General features: G+C 36.1%; 1 protein-coding gene across 1 annotated transcript; it reads left to right on the top strand.

Moving 5' to 3' along the window:
* Positions 1 to 504: 504 nt before the first annotated feature.
* Positions 505 to 15380, top strand: LOC127448117 (protein O-glucosyltransferase 2). The gene is made up of 10 exons (XM_051710421.1): positions 505 to 930; positions 1746 to 1951; positions 2078 to 2283; positions 2550 to 2627; positions 3119 to 3291; positions 6732 to 6969; positions 7138 to 7347; positions 10524 to 10613; positions 11769 to 11873; positions 15207 to 15380. Exons 1-10 carry the CDS (start codon positions 752 to 754, stop codon positions 15222 to 15224), a joined length of 1503 nt encoding a protein of 500 aa, XP_051566381.1. The 5' UTR covers positions 505 to 751; the 3' UTR covers positions 15225 to 15380.
* Positions 15381 to 16217: the final 837 nt, after the last annotated feature.

Below are 16217 nucleotides of genomic sequence, written 5' to 3'. Positions count from 1 at the left end.
ATAAAGTGGCCAGTGAGTGTATATATAGGCCTACAGCATATTGCAGTTCACTAATTGCAGCACAAGTTTGTTGAAAAGTACAACACAAATTTAAACATGAAAAAATATATTTTATATAAAAAAGGCATCATATGCACTAAACCCCATCTCAGTTTCTTTAATAAGTAGCGAACTGCTAAAAAGCTTCCCATAAGAAAGGACCTAACTGATCATATGCCTACCAACATAACCACTGTGCATACTCAACAGATTGCAAACAAAAGTACGAAAAGACAAGGAGACGCGGCAGCTTTCAGGAGAAAAAGAAAGAGTTCCAACGAAATAATATGAGTGAGGTATATCATCAACTTGACTGTGCTGTGCACAAAATGCCCACATTGCCCTGAAGCGCAGAGCATTCCCGAGCGTCTTTCCTCTTCCCATTAGACATCCAATCAGCTTCCATAAATTCATGTCATCAGTACGCACGTTGTGCAAGCAACCAATCACATGAGTGCATAAGCTTTGGAGCAGAGATTTTTCTCTTAAGGGTCTCTGACTGTTAGTTTACGTTCAACCAATAGTATTTCAGTGAATGTGAGTATACGGTGAAGTGTATCATCAATGTTTTTATGCGAAGTTTTATTTAGGTTTTAAAAGCGTTGCCATTCTGATGCGTTGAATAGACGTGAACGCATCCTGCAGTCCTATTATTTGAACCACACGAATATATCGAGGAGTGTTCTGTAGAGTTCGCCCACAATCTGTGGAAATGTTGAGAAAACTTTTGCTGCCCTTGATACTTTGTATCATTGTCCTGACGCGGAGATCAAAGGCAGCGTCAGCGCCCAGCGCGGGGAAAACTCTCATCTGGGGTCCTGGACTGGAGACAAATATTGTCCTCCCGGCTAGATACTTCTTCATACAGACAGTGGACACCACCGGGAAAAAGTGAGTGAGTCCAGCTGGAAGAACGTGATGGGATGGGTGGTGTTGTGACGATCTGGGCGAGAAACTAAAAGGTTGCAGGTTCATTCTTAAAATAAATCTCCAAATAGTGTCAAAAAGGGCTTTGCAGCCTGATGCCACAGGAGAACTTTGTTTTCTGGCTCTTCAGAAAACTAACTATCTATCTATGTGCTGCTGCTAGAACCTAGAAACCAATACACTGATCTGAAGAACCCCAAGAACCCTATAGCCAATTCAGGAACCCTATACAATGAAAATGGTTCTTTGCTGAAACTAAGGTGCTTCTGTGAACCACTGAAGAACCTTTATTTTTAAGAGTGTTGATCCAGGGGGATTGTGTATTATAATTGCCTTGAATAAAAGCATTGAATACAAGCATTAGTAGTAATTAGTCTGTATTTTCTCAGTCTTTTGTAGCTCTGTGTTTGTCTCTTGAGCGTATTGTAAAAGACAATGTCTTCTGTGATAGATGAAGCTATTTTTAACAAGAAAGCTTCACATTCCATGCCAGGTGAATTCCCCGGACAGGTCATTCTTTGATTTTCAAGGCGGTGAAAGTGTCTCATTTCTGCATAAGTTCTATAGGGTCGCATTACACATGTTTACATTAAGGGGTCAGTTTACTTACTGACACAATTGTTAAACTCACTCCCTCTGCTATACATGATTTTCATGTACCTGATCTGGGTAAGATTGATTGATCTATCTGTCTGTGTCCAACTGTCAATTTGTCTCTGTCTATCAAACAAACATGACCAATATGAATTCTGTTTTCGTTTTCATCTCCCCATATACAGTTTCACAACTTCTCCTGGAGAGAAGACATTTGAAGTGAAGATTACATCTCCAACGGATCCGTATGCCAGAATCTGGCTCCAGGTTTTAGACCGGAACGATGGATCTTTTCTGGTTCGGTACCGCATGTATGCCAGTTACACAGATCTGCACATTCAGGTCCTGTTGAATGACAAGCCTGCGGGAAAGTCACCATATGTGCTTAGAGGTAAGAAGAATCAAGCCAGTTTCATCATTCAGATCCATACAGGTGAACACTGGAGGATGACATTCACCTCTTTCTGTTATGACCTTTCCAGACCTTTATTTAACTATCCAGTCTCTCACTATCCAGGTGCAGTTTATCATGAATCATGTGATTGCCCTGAGCCCAGTGGTGCAGTATGGGAGAAGAACATGCATTGCCCTGCCTCTTTCTCTCAGATAGAGAGTGATTTATCTGTCTTCCCCAGCGTGGACCCGGACCGTAATGCCCGTGAGGTCATTCAGCGCTTCGGGATGAGGCACAGTCTGTGCCACTACACCATCAAAAACAACCAGGTACACAAACAAACTCTGCATCCTCATCACTGTTTCCCAGTTGACTCAGATCATTCTCTCTGTTCACACATCACATTCTACTGAAAAAAAAAAATACAAAAAAACATTTTGCACCTAAAGAAATGTAGTACTTTTGACATGTATGATTAAAAAGAGCACCTTTAACAATCGCCGTATTTTCAGTCCCACAGTCATACAAACTTTGAAAAACTTGAATGTAGTTTGCAAGACTAATGTGTGTTAATTAATTATGTATTCACTCTTAGGTCTATATCAAAACACATGGAGAACATGTTGGATTCAGGATCTTCATGGATGCCTTTCTTCTCTCTTTCACACGAAAAGTGAGTATTCGCCAAATGCACAGCCACAGCCACTACAAATGTTTTTGAGAGTTTTTTTTTATGCAATAATGATTAATATAATGTTATTAATAAACAATCCAAGTATGGGGCCAGTCATATTCCATTTTTAACCAATAGATGGCGCTATAACACAGCGATAATGATATCCGGTTTGATTGTGTTGAATTTGATATGAGTGTTTAACAGTTTAACAGTAACATACCAGTAAGTAACAGTTTTCAGTTCATACAGAACCATTATGTTTATTGGTTTGCATCATTTTCCCAAAGCAGCCAGAGCAAAATGTGATGCAAGTATTACTGAAAATAAGACTGTTTGTTATTCAGTTATTTATGTTGGATCAGCAGTTCTCATTAAATTTCTCATTTCATATCTTCTTATGTTTAACACTTATCAGTGTGAATTAATCAAATAATTAAAATGAAATAAAGGAATTTAAGTGCAGTTTTTGTTGTCATTTGCATGATCAGGTTAGGCTTCCAGACATTGAGTTTTTTGTGAATTTGGGGGATTGGCCCCTGGAGAAGAGGCGGGCCTCCGGGAATCCCAGCCCGATATTTTCATGGTGTGGGTCCAATGACACACAGGACATCGTCATGCCGACCTATGACCTCACTGAATCTGTATTGGAGACCATGGGCAGGTAAAGGAACTGAATCAACATATAAAACCAATTTCTAAGGAATTTACGTAGAATGTAATATACATTTGTTTATAATTATTATGGTATAATAATGTGCAACATAATTTTTTATGTTTTATGTCATATATAATAATTTTTGAGAAATTCAAAATAGGCAAAATGAGTGCTTGGTCATAAAAACACCATGCAGTTTACATAAGCAGGGCCCTATTTTAAGAGCACTAGCATTAAGTGCAGCACTGTGCTTTAAGTCATAAATGCATAGTCATTCTGCATGGCCATGAAGTTTGGTACTTTCGTGCAAGTATGCGCTATGTCTAGGCACAAGTGGGTTTGGCAAAATCGCGAGCGCAAATCGCTAATGGGCTGTGTCAAATGTAATTTAATTCAGAGATTTTTCCCCGGTTATCGCACCATCTCTATCCTATTATATAGTCCATTCCCTGCTGAGTACCAGGGAATAATAAACAAAGACGGCACATTCATAAGAAGCCAGTAGTGTAAATGGGCTCTTTGAAATGAATTAGAAGAACAGAAAAATGGACTTGTGTTCTTTTGTGCATTAACTGCGTCCTTGTCGAATGTCAGGCATATTTCTATAACATGCTCCTTTAATACGCATGGAAAATGTTGTTCTCGTCAGGACTTTGATGTAGAATTATAGGGAATTTAAGGATTATTAATCATTTTCATCTACAGACGCACAAATCATGGCTAGTATTAACAGTGATTGCATTGCCACGCACTTCACTTGTACCATTCGATTTTGATTTAATACAAAATGTATTCATTTATTGAAACATGAAAAAAGTAAATCAGAAATATTTCTAAATTCAAATTACACTTCAAACAAAATGAAAAAATTATCAAAATAATGATGTAAAAAAATAAATCAAAAAAAAAATCATACCAAATCCAAACATATTACCCTCTATAACTACTTTCACTGGCACCTTTTGCAGTGACTTAAAAATCACTCAGTTGGAAAAATACCAGTACAAATATCATAAATACAATTGTAAATATAAACAATTTAAACAATAATAATAATTTAAAAATAAACCATGACCAACTGTATAGATAGTTTAACATAACTCACATAAAGTTTTGTTTCTTTGTTTCATAAAACGGCTACAACTGTGTTTTTCAGGGACATAATTTGATGTTCCACTATATTTTCAGAGTTTGGACATTCTTACCACCTGCTGGTGGAATCTCCAAACTGCAAATATAGGAACTGAATTTAGGCTACCCTGAAAACAGACATGCTTTTGAAACGTCATCGCGCAATGACTTCTTTCTAAGGAAAATAGCAAATGACCACTTCATTAATATGCAATACACTCAAAATATGCATGCATAATCCGACATACAGTTGTGCTCAAAAGTTTGCATACCCTTGGAGAACTGGAAATATATGTACCATTTTTAAAGAAAACATGAGTGAGCAGGCAAAACACATTTCTTTTATTTCTTATGGGATTCATATTCAACTGTAGGTTATAACAGAATGGCACAATCATAAAACAAAACATGGCAACAAAGAAAAAAATGAAATGACCCCTGTTCAAAAGCCTTCATACCCTTAGTTCTTAATACTGTGTATTGCCCCCTTTAGCATCAATGACAGCGTGCAGTCTTTTGTAATAGTTGTCTATGAGGCTCCAAATTCTTGCAGGTGGTATAGCTGCCCATTCATCTTGGAAAATTGCCTCCAGGTCATGCAAAGTCTTTGGTCGTCTTGCATGAACCGCACGTTTGAGATCTCCCCAGAGTGGCTTGATGATATTAAGGTCAGGAGACTGTGATGGCCACTCCAGAACCTTCACCTTTTTCTGCTGTAACCACTGGAGGGTCAACTTGGCCTTGTGCTTAGGGTCATTGTCGTGCTGGAAAGACCAGTAGCGTCCCATGCGCAGCTTTGGTGCAGAAGAATGCAAATTGTCTGCCAGTATTTTCTGATAACATGCTGCATTCATCTTGCCATCAATTTTCACAAGATTCCCTGTGCCTTTAGAGCTCACACACCCCCAAAACATCAGTGAGCCACCACCATACTTCACAGTGGGGATGGTATTCTTTTCACTATAGGCCTTGTTGACCCTTCTCCAAACATAGCGCTTATGGTTGTGACCATAAAGCTCTATTTTGATCTCGTCAATCCAAATTACAGTGTGCCAGAAGCTGTGAGGTGTGTCAAGGTGTTGTCATTTGTGGCATTGGCACAGTAAAGGCTTCTTTCTGGCAACTCGACCATGCAGCTCATTTTTGTTCAAGTATCGTGGTATTCTGCTCCTTGAAACAACCACACCGTCTTTTTCCAGAGCAGTCTGTATTTCTCCTGAGGTTACCTGTGGGTTTTTCTTTGTATCCTGAACAATTCTTCTGGCAGTTGTGGCTGAAGTCTTTCTTGGTCTACCTGACCTTGGCTTGGTATCAAGAGATCCCAGAATTTTCTACTTCTTAAAAAGTGATTGAACAGTACTGACTGGCATTTTCAAGGCTTTGGATATCTTTTTATATCCTTTTCCATCTTTGTAATGGAACTTTATCTTGTTACACAGGTCTTTTGACCGTTCTTTTCTGCTCCCCATGGCTCAGTATCTAGCCTGCTCAGTGCATCCACGTAAGAGCTAACAAACTCATCGACTATTTATACACAGAAACTTATTGCAATTTAAAAAGCCACAGGTGTGGGAAATTAAACTTTAATTTCCATTTAAACCTATGTGTGTCACGTTGTGTGTCTGTAACAAGGCCAAACATTCAAGGATATGTAAACTTTTGATCAGGGCCATTTGGGTGATTTCTGTTATCATTATGATTTTAAAAGGAGCCAAACAACTATGTGATGATAAATGGCTTCATATGATCACTATCCTTAAATAAAAGACAGTTTTTTTGCATGATCAGTCATATTTTCAAAATCAATGCCAAAATTTCACAATTTCTGCCAGGGTATACAAACTTTTGAGCACAACTGTATAGTGCAAACACTCCTACACCCACTTAAATTTTACTTAGAATTAGCGCCCCTCACGAAAATTAGATAAGATGTAGTGTGCAGTTTTTGAGCAGCGCTTTGCGCATTCACAAAAATAGAGCCTGCAGTGTCTATGACAACATTAACACAATTTAAATGGCAATAATTTGCTCCTTGATCAGAAACATAGTCTCAAATAGATTTTTTAAATTTATTTTATGTTTTTCACAGTGATTTAATGAGACAAATTATTAATACTTAGTATTAATAATTTGTCTTTACAAATAAGTTATTTGTTTAGTCCATTAAAAAACAAGAAATTATTCATAACAGCCTTTCGCTGACTAATGTGCTGAACCACATATTATTGACCTCTTCTGGTTGATTAAAATGTATTTTGTCCTCTAATGTTCAACATTAGTACTCATTCTTACTTTGATCATTTGTAATGTGGCAGAGTGAGTCTGGACATGATGTCTGTTCAGGGACACACAGGTCCAGTATGGGAGCAGAAGAGGAGTAAAGCCTTCTGGAGGGGGCGAGACAGCAGGAAAGAGCGTCTGGAGCTGGTTAAATTGGCACGGGCGAACCCTGCCATACTTGATGCAGCCTTTACTAACTTCTTCTTTTTCCAACACAATGAGAGCCTTTATGGGCCCCTAGTCAAACATGTGTCCTTTTTCGACTTCTTTAAGGTACGGTTGAATATATTGCACAAAATTAGTTTAGATGAGGGGGAAACCACCCTTATGTAGAATAAAACTTTTCTTTAGGAGTAGAGCCTAAGTGCCAAAAATAATAGTGCATCTTAATGGGACTAATGCTGATTATTATTCTTTTTTTTCTTTCTTTTTTTTTTACAGTATAAGTACCAGATAAATGTAGATGGGACTGTAGCAGCATACAGACTACCTTATCTGCTTGCTGGAGACAGTGTTGTGTTTAAACATGACTCCATTTATTATGAGCATTTTTACAATAAACTTCAACCATGGGTGCATTACATCCCCTTCAGATCTGACCTCAGTGATCTCCTGGAGAAGATCCAGTGGGCTAAAGACCATGATGAGGAGGTACATACATCCCCATACATGCACACGCACATACAGTTGAAGTCAGAAGTTTACATACACTTAGGTTGAAGTCATAAAAACTGATTTTTCAAGTCATTTAGGACATCTACTTTGTGCATGACATGAATAATTTTTCCCACAGTTGATTACAGACAGATTGTTTCACTTTTAATTGACTATTTTGGGTCAGAAGTTTACATACACTAAGTTAACAGTGCCTTTAAGCAGCTTGGAAAATTCCAGAAAATGATGTCAAGCCTTTAGGCAATTAGCCAGTTAGCTTCTGATTGGAGTCAATTGGAGGTGTACCTGTGGATGTATTTTATGGCCTGCCTTCAAACTCAGTGCCTCTTTGCTTGACATCATGGGAAAATAAAGAGAAATCAGCCAAGACCTCAGAAAAAAATTTGTGGACCTCCACAAGTCTGGTTCATCCTTGGGAGCAATTCATCTGTACAAACAGTAGTGTGCAAGTATAAACACCATGCCATCATACCGCTCAGGAAGGAGACGCATTCTGTCTCCTAGAGATTAACGTAGTTTGGTGCAAAAAGTGCAAATCAATCCCAGAACAACAGCAAAGGACCTTGTGAAGATGCTGGAGGAAACAAGTAGACAAGTATCTATATCCACAGTAAAATGAGTCCTAAATCGACATAACCTGAAAGGCTGCTCAGCAAGGAAGAAGCCACTGCTCCAAAACTGCCATTAAAAAAGCCAGACGACAGTTTGCAAGTGCACATGGGGACAAAGATCTTACTTTTTGGAGAAATGCCCTCTGATCTGATGAAACAAATATTGAACAGTTTGTCCATAATGACCATCGTTAGGTTTGGAGGAAAAAGGGTGAGGCTTGCAAGCTGAAGAACACCATCCCAACCGTGAAGCATGGGGGTAGCAGCATTATGTTGTGGGGGTTCTTTGCTGCAGGAGGTACTGGTGCACTTCACAAAATAGATTGCATCATGAGGAAGGAAAATTATGTGGATATATTAAAGCAACATCTCACGGCATCAGCCAGGAAGTTAAAGCTTGGTCGCAAATGGGTCTTACAAAAGGACAATTACCCCAAGCATACCTCCAAAGTTGTGTCAAAATGGCTTAAGGACAACAAAGTCAAGGTATTGGAGTGGCTATCACAAAGCCCTGACCGATAGAAAATTTGCGGGCAGAACTGAAAACGCATGTGCGAGCAAGGAGGACTACAAACCTGACTCAATTACATCAGTTCTGTCTGGAGGAATGGGCCAAAATTCCAGCAACTTATTGTGAGAAGCATGTGGAAGGCTACTCAAAATGTTTGACCCAAGTTAAACAATTTAAAGGCAATGCTACCAAATACTAATAAAGTGTATGTAAACATCTGACCCACTGGGAATGTGATGATAGAAATAAAAGCTGAAATAAATCATTCTCTCTACTATTATTCTGACATTTCACATTCTTAAAATAAAGTAGTGATCCTAACTAACCTAAGACAGGGAATGTTTTCTATGATTAAATGTCAGGAATTGTGAAAAACTGAGTTTAAATGTATTTGTCTAAGGTGTATGTAAACTTCTGACTTCAACTGGACACAAGTTTACATGTAAACACAAAATATGATTGTTACTTTGTTTTTCAGACTGGGTTTGCTAGAGGGTACTTGGAAAATTTCAGAGGAAAACGGTGTAAAAAATGTAAAAATAAAATAATTATTTGGCATTATTAACTACTGATTCATTTTGCTTTCTAAAGAAATAGATTTCAGTTGTATTGTTTTTTGTTTTTGTTTTTACTAAAGGTTAATGGGATAGTTCACCCAAAAACTAAAATTCTCTCATTATTTACTCACCCTTATGATATTCAACACATTTGAACACATTTGAAGAAAAATAGAAAAATATCTCCTTAAAATGCAAGTGGATTGTGATCAGACCTTTTTGAAGCTGAAAAAAGAACTAACAGTCAGCATAAACGTCATCCATATGAATCCAGCGGTTAAATTAATGTCTGCGAAAAAGATCAATAATTAAGTACTTTTTAACTATAAACCATCGCTTCCGGTCAGCAGCAGAATGCACATTCACGAGAGCGCTGAGTTCACGTGGTCTCTCGTGTGACGAATTTGCGTTGGCATGTTACGGATGAAATCTCACATTCTCCTCTTGGTTGAGACACCATTGTGAGTAAACAAACAGATACAAATACAGATCTAAACTAAAACCAACCAAGCTTCTGTACAGCATTCCTCCTCCTCTGTTGAAAACAGCGCTGCTCTTCCAGGTGTGACGTACATGCCTTAGTTCTCGGGTGTCTTGCATGCTAATGCGATTACGTCACACGCAAACCGCTGCTGACTGGAAGTGATGCTTTCTAGTTAAAAAAATGCATAAATATTGATCTTTTTCACACCAAAAGTGATCGCGTCGCTTTAGAATACATTTATTTAACCGCTGGAGTCGTATGGATGACGTTTATGCTGACTGTCTGTTCTTTATGGAGCTTCAAAAGTCAAATCACCATCCACTTGCATTTTACGGACTCACTGAGCTAAGATATTTTTCTATTGTTCTTGTGTTCTGGTGAAGAAAGAAAGCCATACACACCTGTGATATCAAGAGGGTGAGTAAATGATGGGAGAATTTTCATTTTTGGGTGAACTAACCCTTTAACTCAAAGTTGGTAGAAAGAAAAATCACAGTGTAAATGGCTATTAATTCATGAAATTATATGCCTGCCTTTATATTTTAGTAAAGGTGGTCGCTGGCATCAAAAAGTTTGAAAAAAAACCCTTGCATAGACTTTATTGCCAGTTGTTATCTTGCATTTATGTTGTAATTTGGTTTTAATTAAATTGTATTAAAGCAATGAGCCACACTAGGACATGCATTAGAACGATTTTACCTCATTTTTAAGCATAACAGAAAGAATAGAGCCTAAAACAACTTTAATTATGGTAAAATCCCTGTAAAGCACCCCTGTGAGTGTCTTATTGCTTTCATAAAACAGCATATGATGGGGCTATAATTCAGCATTTTGAGGCTTGGGTTAACGAGTTCTTAGTCATTATGCAGAGTGTGCATTTGTAAATGTGACTGAGGCAGTAAATAGTACAAATGCTACAGGGGTCCATCATAGTTTTACAATAAAACATCAGGAGTCTGCCACCTCTCGCTCTCTCTCTCATCTTATAGGCGAAGAAAATCGCCCTGGCAGGTCAGCAGTTTGCCCGAACCCATCTGATGGGTGACAGTATTTTCTGTTACTACTTCAAACTCTTCCAGGTAAATTTTGTTACTTTCTTCTGTTTAGTTTTCTGGTGTGTTCATTGTGGCGGTGACTACACAGGAACTGTTTTTCTGACACCATAGATTTTTTTTGTTTTCTGGCTTTGTTTTTGGCTTGCAACTTTTTTGTTTTGTTTGTTTCTCTGTTTTTCTGTTCACATTCTGTGTTTCTCCACGCTTATCAGTGTGTATATCTTATCCTATCTTGATCTTCCATCTTCATCCAAGTTTTATGTGATGTGCTCAGGGACACAAGAGGCAAAGATCAGATAATGCATTTCTTAAAAGCACATCACACACACACACTCAGTAGTTATTTTAATGTCTGTGTTCCTAAGAAATCTCATTAAATGTATTTTACTACTTCTTAACTAACAGCCGCTTTTGCGCTATGCACTATGTTTTCGCCTTTATAATTTCGCCTTTGCTTTAACACACTGTGAACTCATTCACTGTGAACTAACAAAATAAAACACATTTAAAATAAATGGATAAATTTAAGTGTTATGTAGATGTAAATTATCCCAACTTTTCTGTCATGAAGCACAGGTACCCCTGAGGTCATGAACCTAGGTGCTTTATGATATTCCATAACTACAGGCAGCAAACATTAATCTTTAAACACATGCTCTGACCTCAAAGAACTTCTCAGCCATAAACCACAAGCGGCTACTTGAATTTTATTTGATTCTTTTTGCTGATAAAGAAACATGTTTACTGTTATGCTAATTGTGTTTTGAATTGTGGCACAGTTAAAAAATAATCATCACTGTAAAAATGTAGGTGTAAACTTTAATTTGCACACGTGTTTATAAGTTGAGCATTGTGAAATAAAAGTAAAATAGCAAAACTATTTATTTTGTTCAGAAGTAAATGTATATTTTAAAAGATTTTAACTAAAGGGGGAAAATGCACGCGCATCCAATTCTTCTACAACAGGTGCTGGATCAAGGCAAAAAGCATTGAAGTAAAAGTGGATCCGCACACTGTTTAACTATTCCCTTTTATTCATTTAAAAACAACAGCAACGTTTCGATCAGAGTGATCTTCGTCTGCCTCCAGTTTTATTAAAAGACTTTAACTAGCCAGTAAAATCCTCATTGAAAATTCTCACTCAAAATTGCACTCATCCAGCTCTGTTTGTGTGTTTAGAGGTACGCTGAACTGCAGGTCACTGAGCCCAAGGTTCGAGATGGCATGGAGCTGGTGGAGCAGCCAAAGGATGAACTTTTCCCATGTTACTGCGCAAGAAATAAGGTGTGTGTGTGTGTGTCTGCTTTGGTTATTAAATTAAATTACATGAATGTGCATATTAATTGTGAAACCTAATTTTTAACCTTACACTAATTTTAGCACAGTGCTAGGATTCCATCAAATGAATTTAGTCATGTTGGTCATTTAAAAGTATCTTAAGTATTAAAGGTTAAACAGATGTTACAGCGTTGCAGCATATTTTCAGTGTGATGCATGTAAATTTGATCTTTAGCTGACAGTCATTGTCCCTTTAATTTTAATTCAAGAAAAGAAAATAGCAGGGTGAGAAAATCAAATTAATGCCAGACTGTTGTTACCCTCATAGCCCATGAACAGAGAAAATTTTATGTAGAAACACTAAGTATTTCTCCTATTATAACATTAAATACTTGAATTGCCCAAGATACTTCTTTGCACTTTTTTTAATCATTTTCGTGTGTGTGTGTGTGTGTGTGTGTGTGTATGAGCCATTTATGCTGTTTTACACTGTATATACTGTTAAAGATTAATATTTAATATTGATTAAGTGCCATTTTCCACATACAAAAATGTATTACATTTTTTGAGGAAGAACCGTGGCATTAAGTGCGATATCATTGAGTGACCTGGCTTTTGTTAGTTATGCATATTACAGAAGACTAATCAGATGGAAATTTATTTTAAGAACTCAGGAAAAACATCTAAAATTATTCCCAACAAACATTTGACATTTAAAACACATTGACTGTAAAAAAGAAAAAAAATTAAGAAACACCTGGAAATTTTTTCATGTTAGAAGTTTGTGCATAATATGCAGTGACATGGCAAAAATGGTAACATCTGTTTGCACCAAAGTAGTGAAATTATTTAAAATGCACTCCTATGTATGCTAACAGGAAATTACTTGTATGATCTCCATCTTAAAAAAACATAACAAAAAAAATAAAATAAAAATATGTGTATGTGTGTATATATATATATATATATAATGTATTTCATATTTTTACCATTAAATTAAGACATGAGGAGGACATGAAAATGTACTGGATAACAGGAAAGATCCAGATAGCAAGTAATATCTGACCTGACCCTCTTAATTATAGGAAAGGGAATGGTTTACCACCATATGTTCTAAGGCTGTACCAGTAAATAATTTTAAACCATGACTTGCACTGTACATAAGTAATATTGGCATTATACTCATGATGTTAGTGGAGGGGAACTGGCCCCCACAGTGAGCCTGGTTTCTCCCAATGTTATTTTTCTCCATTAACCAACATCTTATGGAGTTTTGTGTTCCTTGCCACAGTCGCCTTCAGCTTGCTCACTAGGGTGATAAATACAATTATTATTTAATTACTTATTTTTAAACACAATTCACAGTCGTATTTTATCAAACTACACAATGATGACTCTAAGACATTATAGATATTACAGTTTTATTTTCTGTTAATGCCTGATCTTCTGTAAAGCTGCTTTGTGAAAGGCGCTATACAAATAAAATTGACTTGACTTAATTCAGTATCTTATAGACTTAGTATCATTTAACCCTTGTGTGACCTTCAGGACATTTTTGTCTTTTTCATTTTTGTTTTTTTGATCATTTTGGCACTGTTAATGCCAATGGCATACATTTTGCCAAAGGTGTGTATTTTTGGGGGAATTTTGATATTTCAACCTCAGTTCCTGTAATACATCTATAATACACTGTGTACACAAAATAGTTACACTCAGGAACTTAAGGACAAAAATGTCCCCATTGAAACCCATTAAAATGGCAATATTTGATCCCAGTGCCATTAAAGCATAAAAATCATGAATTCTATGATATTATTCTTTCATTCTGGAGCCCTGGCTTCAAAATTTAAAAAACAAATTATTTTCCACCAGATGGCAACATTTTTCTCATGTTTAGCCTATAGAGCAAATATATGCTTTTTTTTTCCTATTTTCTGTTTGCTGTATTATAGAGCACTGCAGTCCAATTGAATAAATGATGCAGCTAAAATTGTGTGGGTGTGTTGGTATGGTCAGTGTGTGTGTGTGTGTGTGTGTGTGTGTGTGTGCGTGTGCGTGTGCGTGTGTGTGTAAAAACAACAGTGGTATTATGTAAACAAACTGGCATTTAAAGGGATAAAATCCTGAAAATTAATGAATATTTGGTTATGATCAGGACTGATGTTGGCTAAAAAAATTAACTAAATGAAAGTGGAAAATAATATGAATATATAATATTATTATTATTATGGCAGTTTTTTGAAGCGGACATTTTTGTCCTGTAAGGACCTCTGAGTAACTTTTTTAAATTGACGCGCAAGGGTTAATAAAGCACACAAACTGGGTTTATGAGGGCATTACGCCGTCATATGACTAGGATTTATCTTCAAATTAATCTGATAAAACATTTATTTGATACTGCAGAATTCCTTGTGGTCAGGGTTGGGGAGTAACAGAATACATGTAATGGGATTACATATTTAAAATACAAAATATAAGTAACTATTCCACTACAGTTACAATTTAAATCATTGGTAATTAGAATACAGGTACATTCAAAAAGTATTTTGATTACTGAGATTACTTTGCATTTTATTGTCATTTGTTTCATTTAATATTTAGTCCTTTCAGATGGAAAACATTTATACATATAAATGATGCAATCCAAAGTGCATTTGAACAGCGGTGAAACACTTTCTTATGATGTGTTACATTCATACGAGCAGACAGAGAAGTAAGTTTGGAGCAGAAGAAATAGAAATAAACCTTGTGTAAATTGTCAGCTTTATGCTAAGCTAAAATGCTATTTCTAGCCATTTTACATGCACGTTACCAGGCACGATCATATTTTTTTATCAAGAAAATTCACGTTGGATCATAATTTCTTTTTTTCTAGTAAGAACTTTGATATTAGGGCAAAGATCGTATTCTTGATAATAATTTTTGTATTGTTTTCCTGTAAAAATATCTTAAAAATCTTTAAAACAAGATCAATTTGATTTATCCTGTTTTAGAAACAACACTGCATAAGATATTTAGTTTTTTCAGAGAATGTATTTTTAACATGACTATTTTGTCTTACTGTACTGGCAGAGTTTTTATAGTCAAAACAAGTGAATAAAATCTACCAGTGCTGAAGAAGTAATCCAAAGTATTTAGAATACGTTACTGACCTTGAGTAATCTAACAGAATACGTTACAAATTACATTTTACAGCATGTATTCTGTAATCTGTAGTGGAATACATTTCAAAAGTAACCCTCCCAACACTGTTTGTGGTTCACACTCCACAGAAAAACATATCACACTAGCCCTGGATCAGATAAAACACTTCTAATTGTTTGTTTTGTTTTTGTATAGGCCAAAGATGAGCTGTGAGAGACCACCAACTTCATTTTAAAACAGCGGCCATCATATTTCTATGGATTTGCACCAGAAAATGCTCCTAAGGGCACATACTTATTGCATCAAATGTTGTATAACTGCAATGTCTTGACTGTATGTTTCTCTTTTTGTATTAAAAATGGTTATTATTTCTAACCTCTTGCCTGCCTGGTTTATATAAATACTGTATTATATAACTTTATATATCTTTTATAAAACAGATGTGTCTTCTGCTGGAAATTTGTCCATCTTTGATTTGCTTCCAGAATTCTGTGTTTTTCCACCTCCTAAGCATCCCCATAATTCTGTTGTATTGCAACAGAAAGTTTGGTGTAGGGCTGTATTTGTTTGTGAAATATGATAGATGGGCTTGACTAACTTTGAAATCACAGACTAGACTTTACATATTGCAACATTTTATTTGCACATTAAAGTATAATAATATGCATTAAGTATAGCAATAGTCTACCATAATACCTCTAGGTATAGTACATTAATTTGCTGTTAGACACAAAAACACAAACTCACACTCAGAAAAATGGGGTATTGCATCCTTAGAACAAAGAGGCCTTCTGGAATGTATTTTTAACTAAGTAGTCATTTAGTAGATGTTTTCATTTAAAGCACCTAACATGAATTCATAAGGCAGAATGTATGTATACAGCATTTTTGGTCATGCATTTCAGATTTTTTTTTTTTTTTTTTCTTAATTTGGTTCTATTTTATAAACATTGGTTAATGCATTAGGTGTCATGAACAATATATTTTTACAGAATTTATTAATCTTGGTTAATATTAACTTTTGATTTTAAAAATGTATTGGTATATGTTCAAATTTACTTTAACCAAGATTAAAAATGCTGTAAAAGTATTGTTCATTGTTAGTTCATGTTACCTAATGTTGGTAACTAATGCTAACAAATGGAACCTTATTGTAAAGTGTTACCCAAGCTTGTTTGTGAAAAATATGCTTTTGTGTGCTTTAAA

Source organism: Myxocyprinus asiaticus, chromosome 11, assembly GCF_019703515.2.
Source record: "Myxocyprinus asiaticus isolate MX2 ecotype Aquarium Trade chromosome 11, UBuf_Myxa_2, whole genome shotgun sequence".
Classification (NCBI taxonomy): Eukaryota; Metazoa; Chordata; class Actinopteri; order Cypriniformes; family Catostomidae; genus Myxocyprinus; species Myxocyprinus asiaticus.
Note: the sequence above shows the minus strand (reverse complement) of the source record. Positions and strands in the feature narration are given on the sequence as shown.

What these genes read in the sequence shown, in the direction of transcription:
- LOC127448117 (XM_051710421.1), top strand. Translation starts at nt 752, where the DNA reads ATGTTGAGAAAACTTTTGCTGCCCTTGATACTTTGTATCATTGTCCTG. An exon ending in GTGGACACCACCGGGAAAAA is followed by an intron (nt 931 to 1,745) that starts GTGAGTGAGTCC and finishes CCCCATATACAG; the next exon opens with TTTCACAACTTCTCCTGGAG. An exon ending in TTCTCTCTTTCACACGAAAA is followed by an intron (nt 2,628 to 3,118) that starts GTGAGTATTCGC and finishes TTGCATGATCAG; the next exon opens with GTTAGGCTTCCAGACATTGA.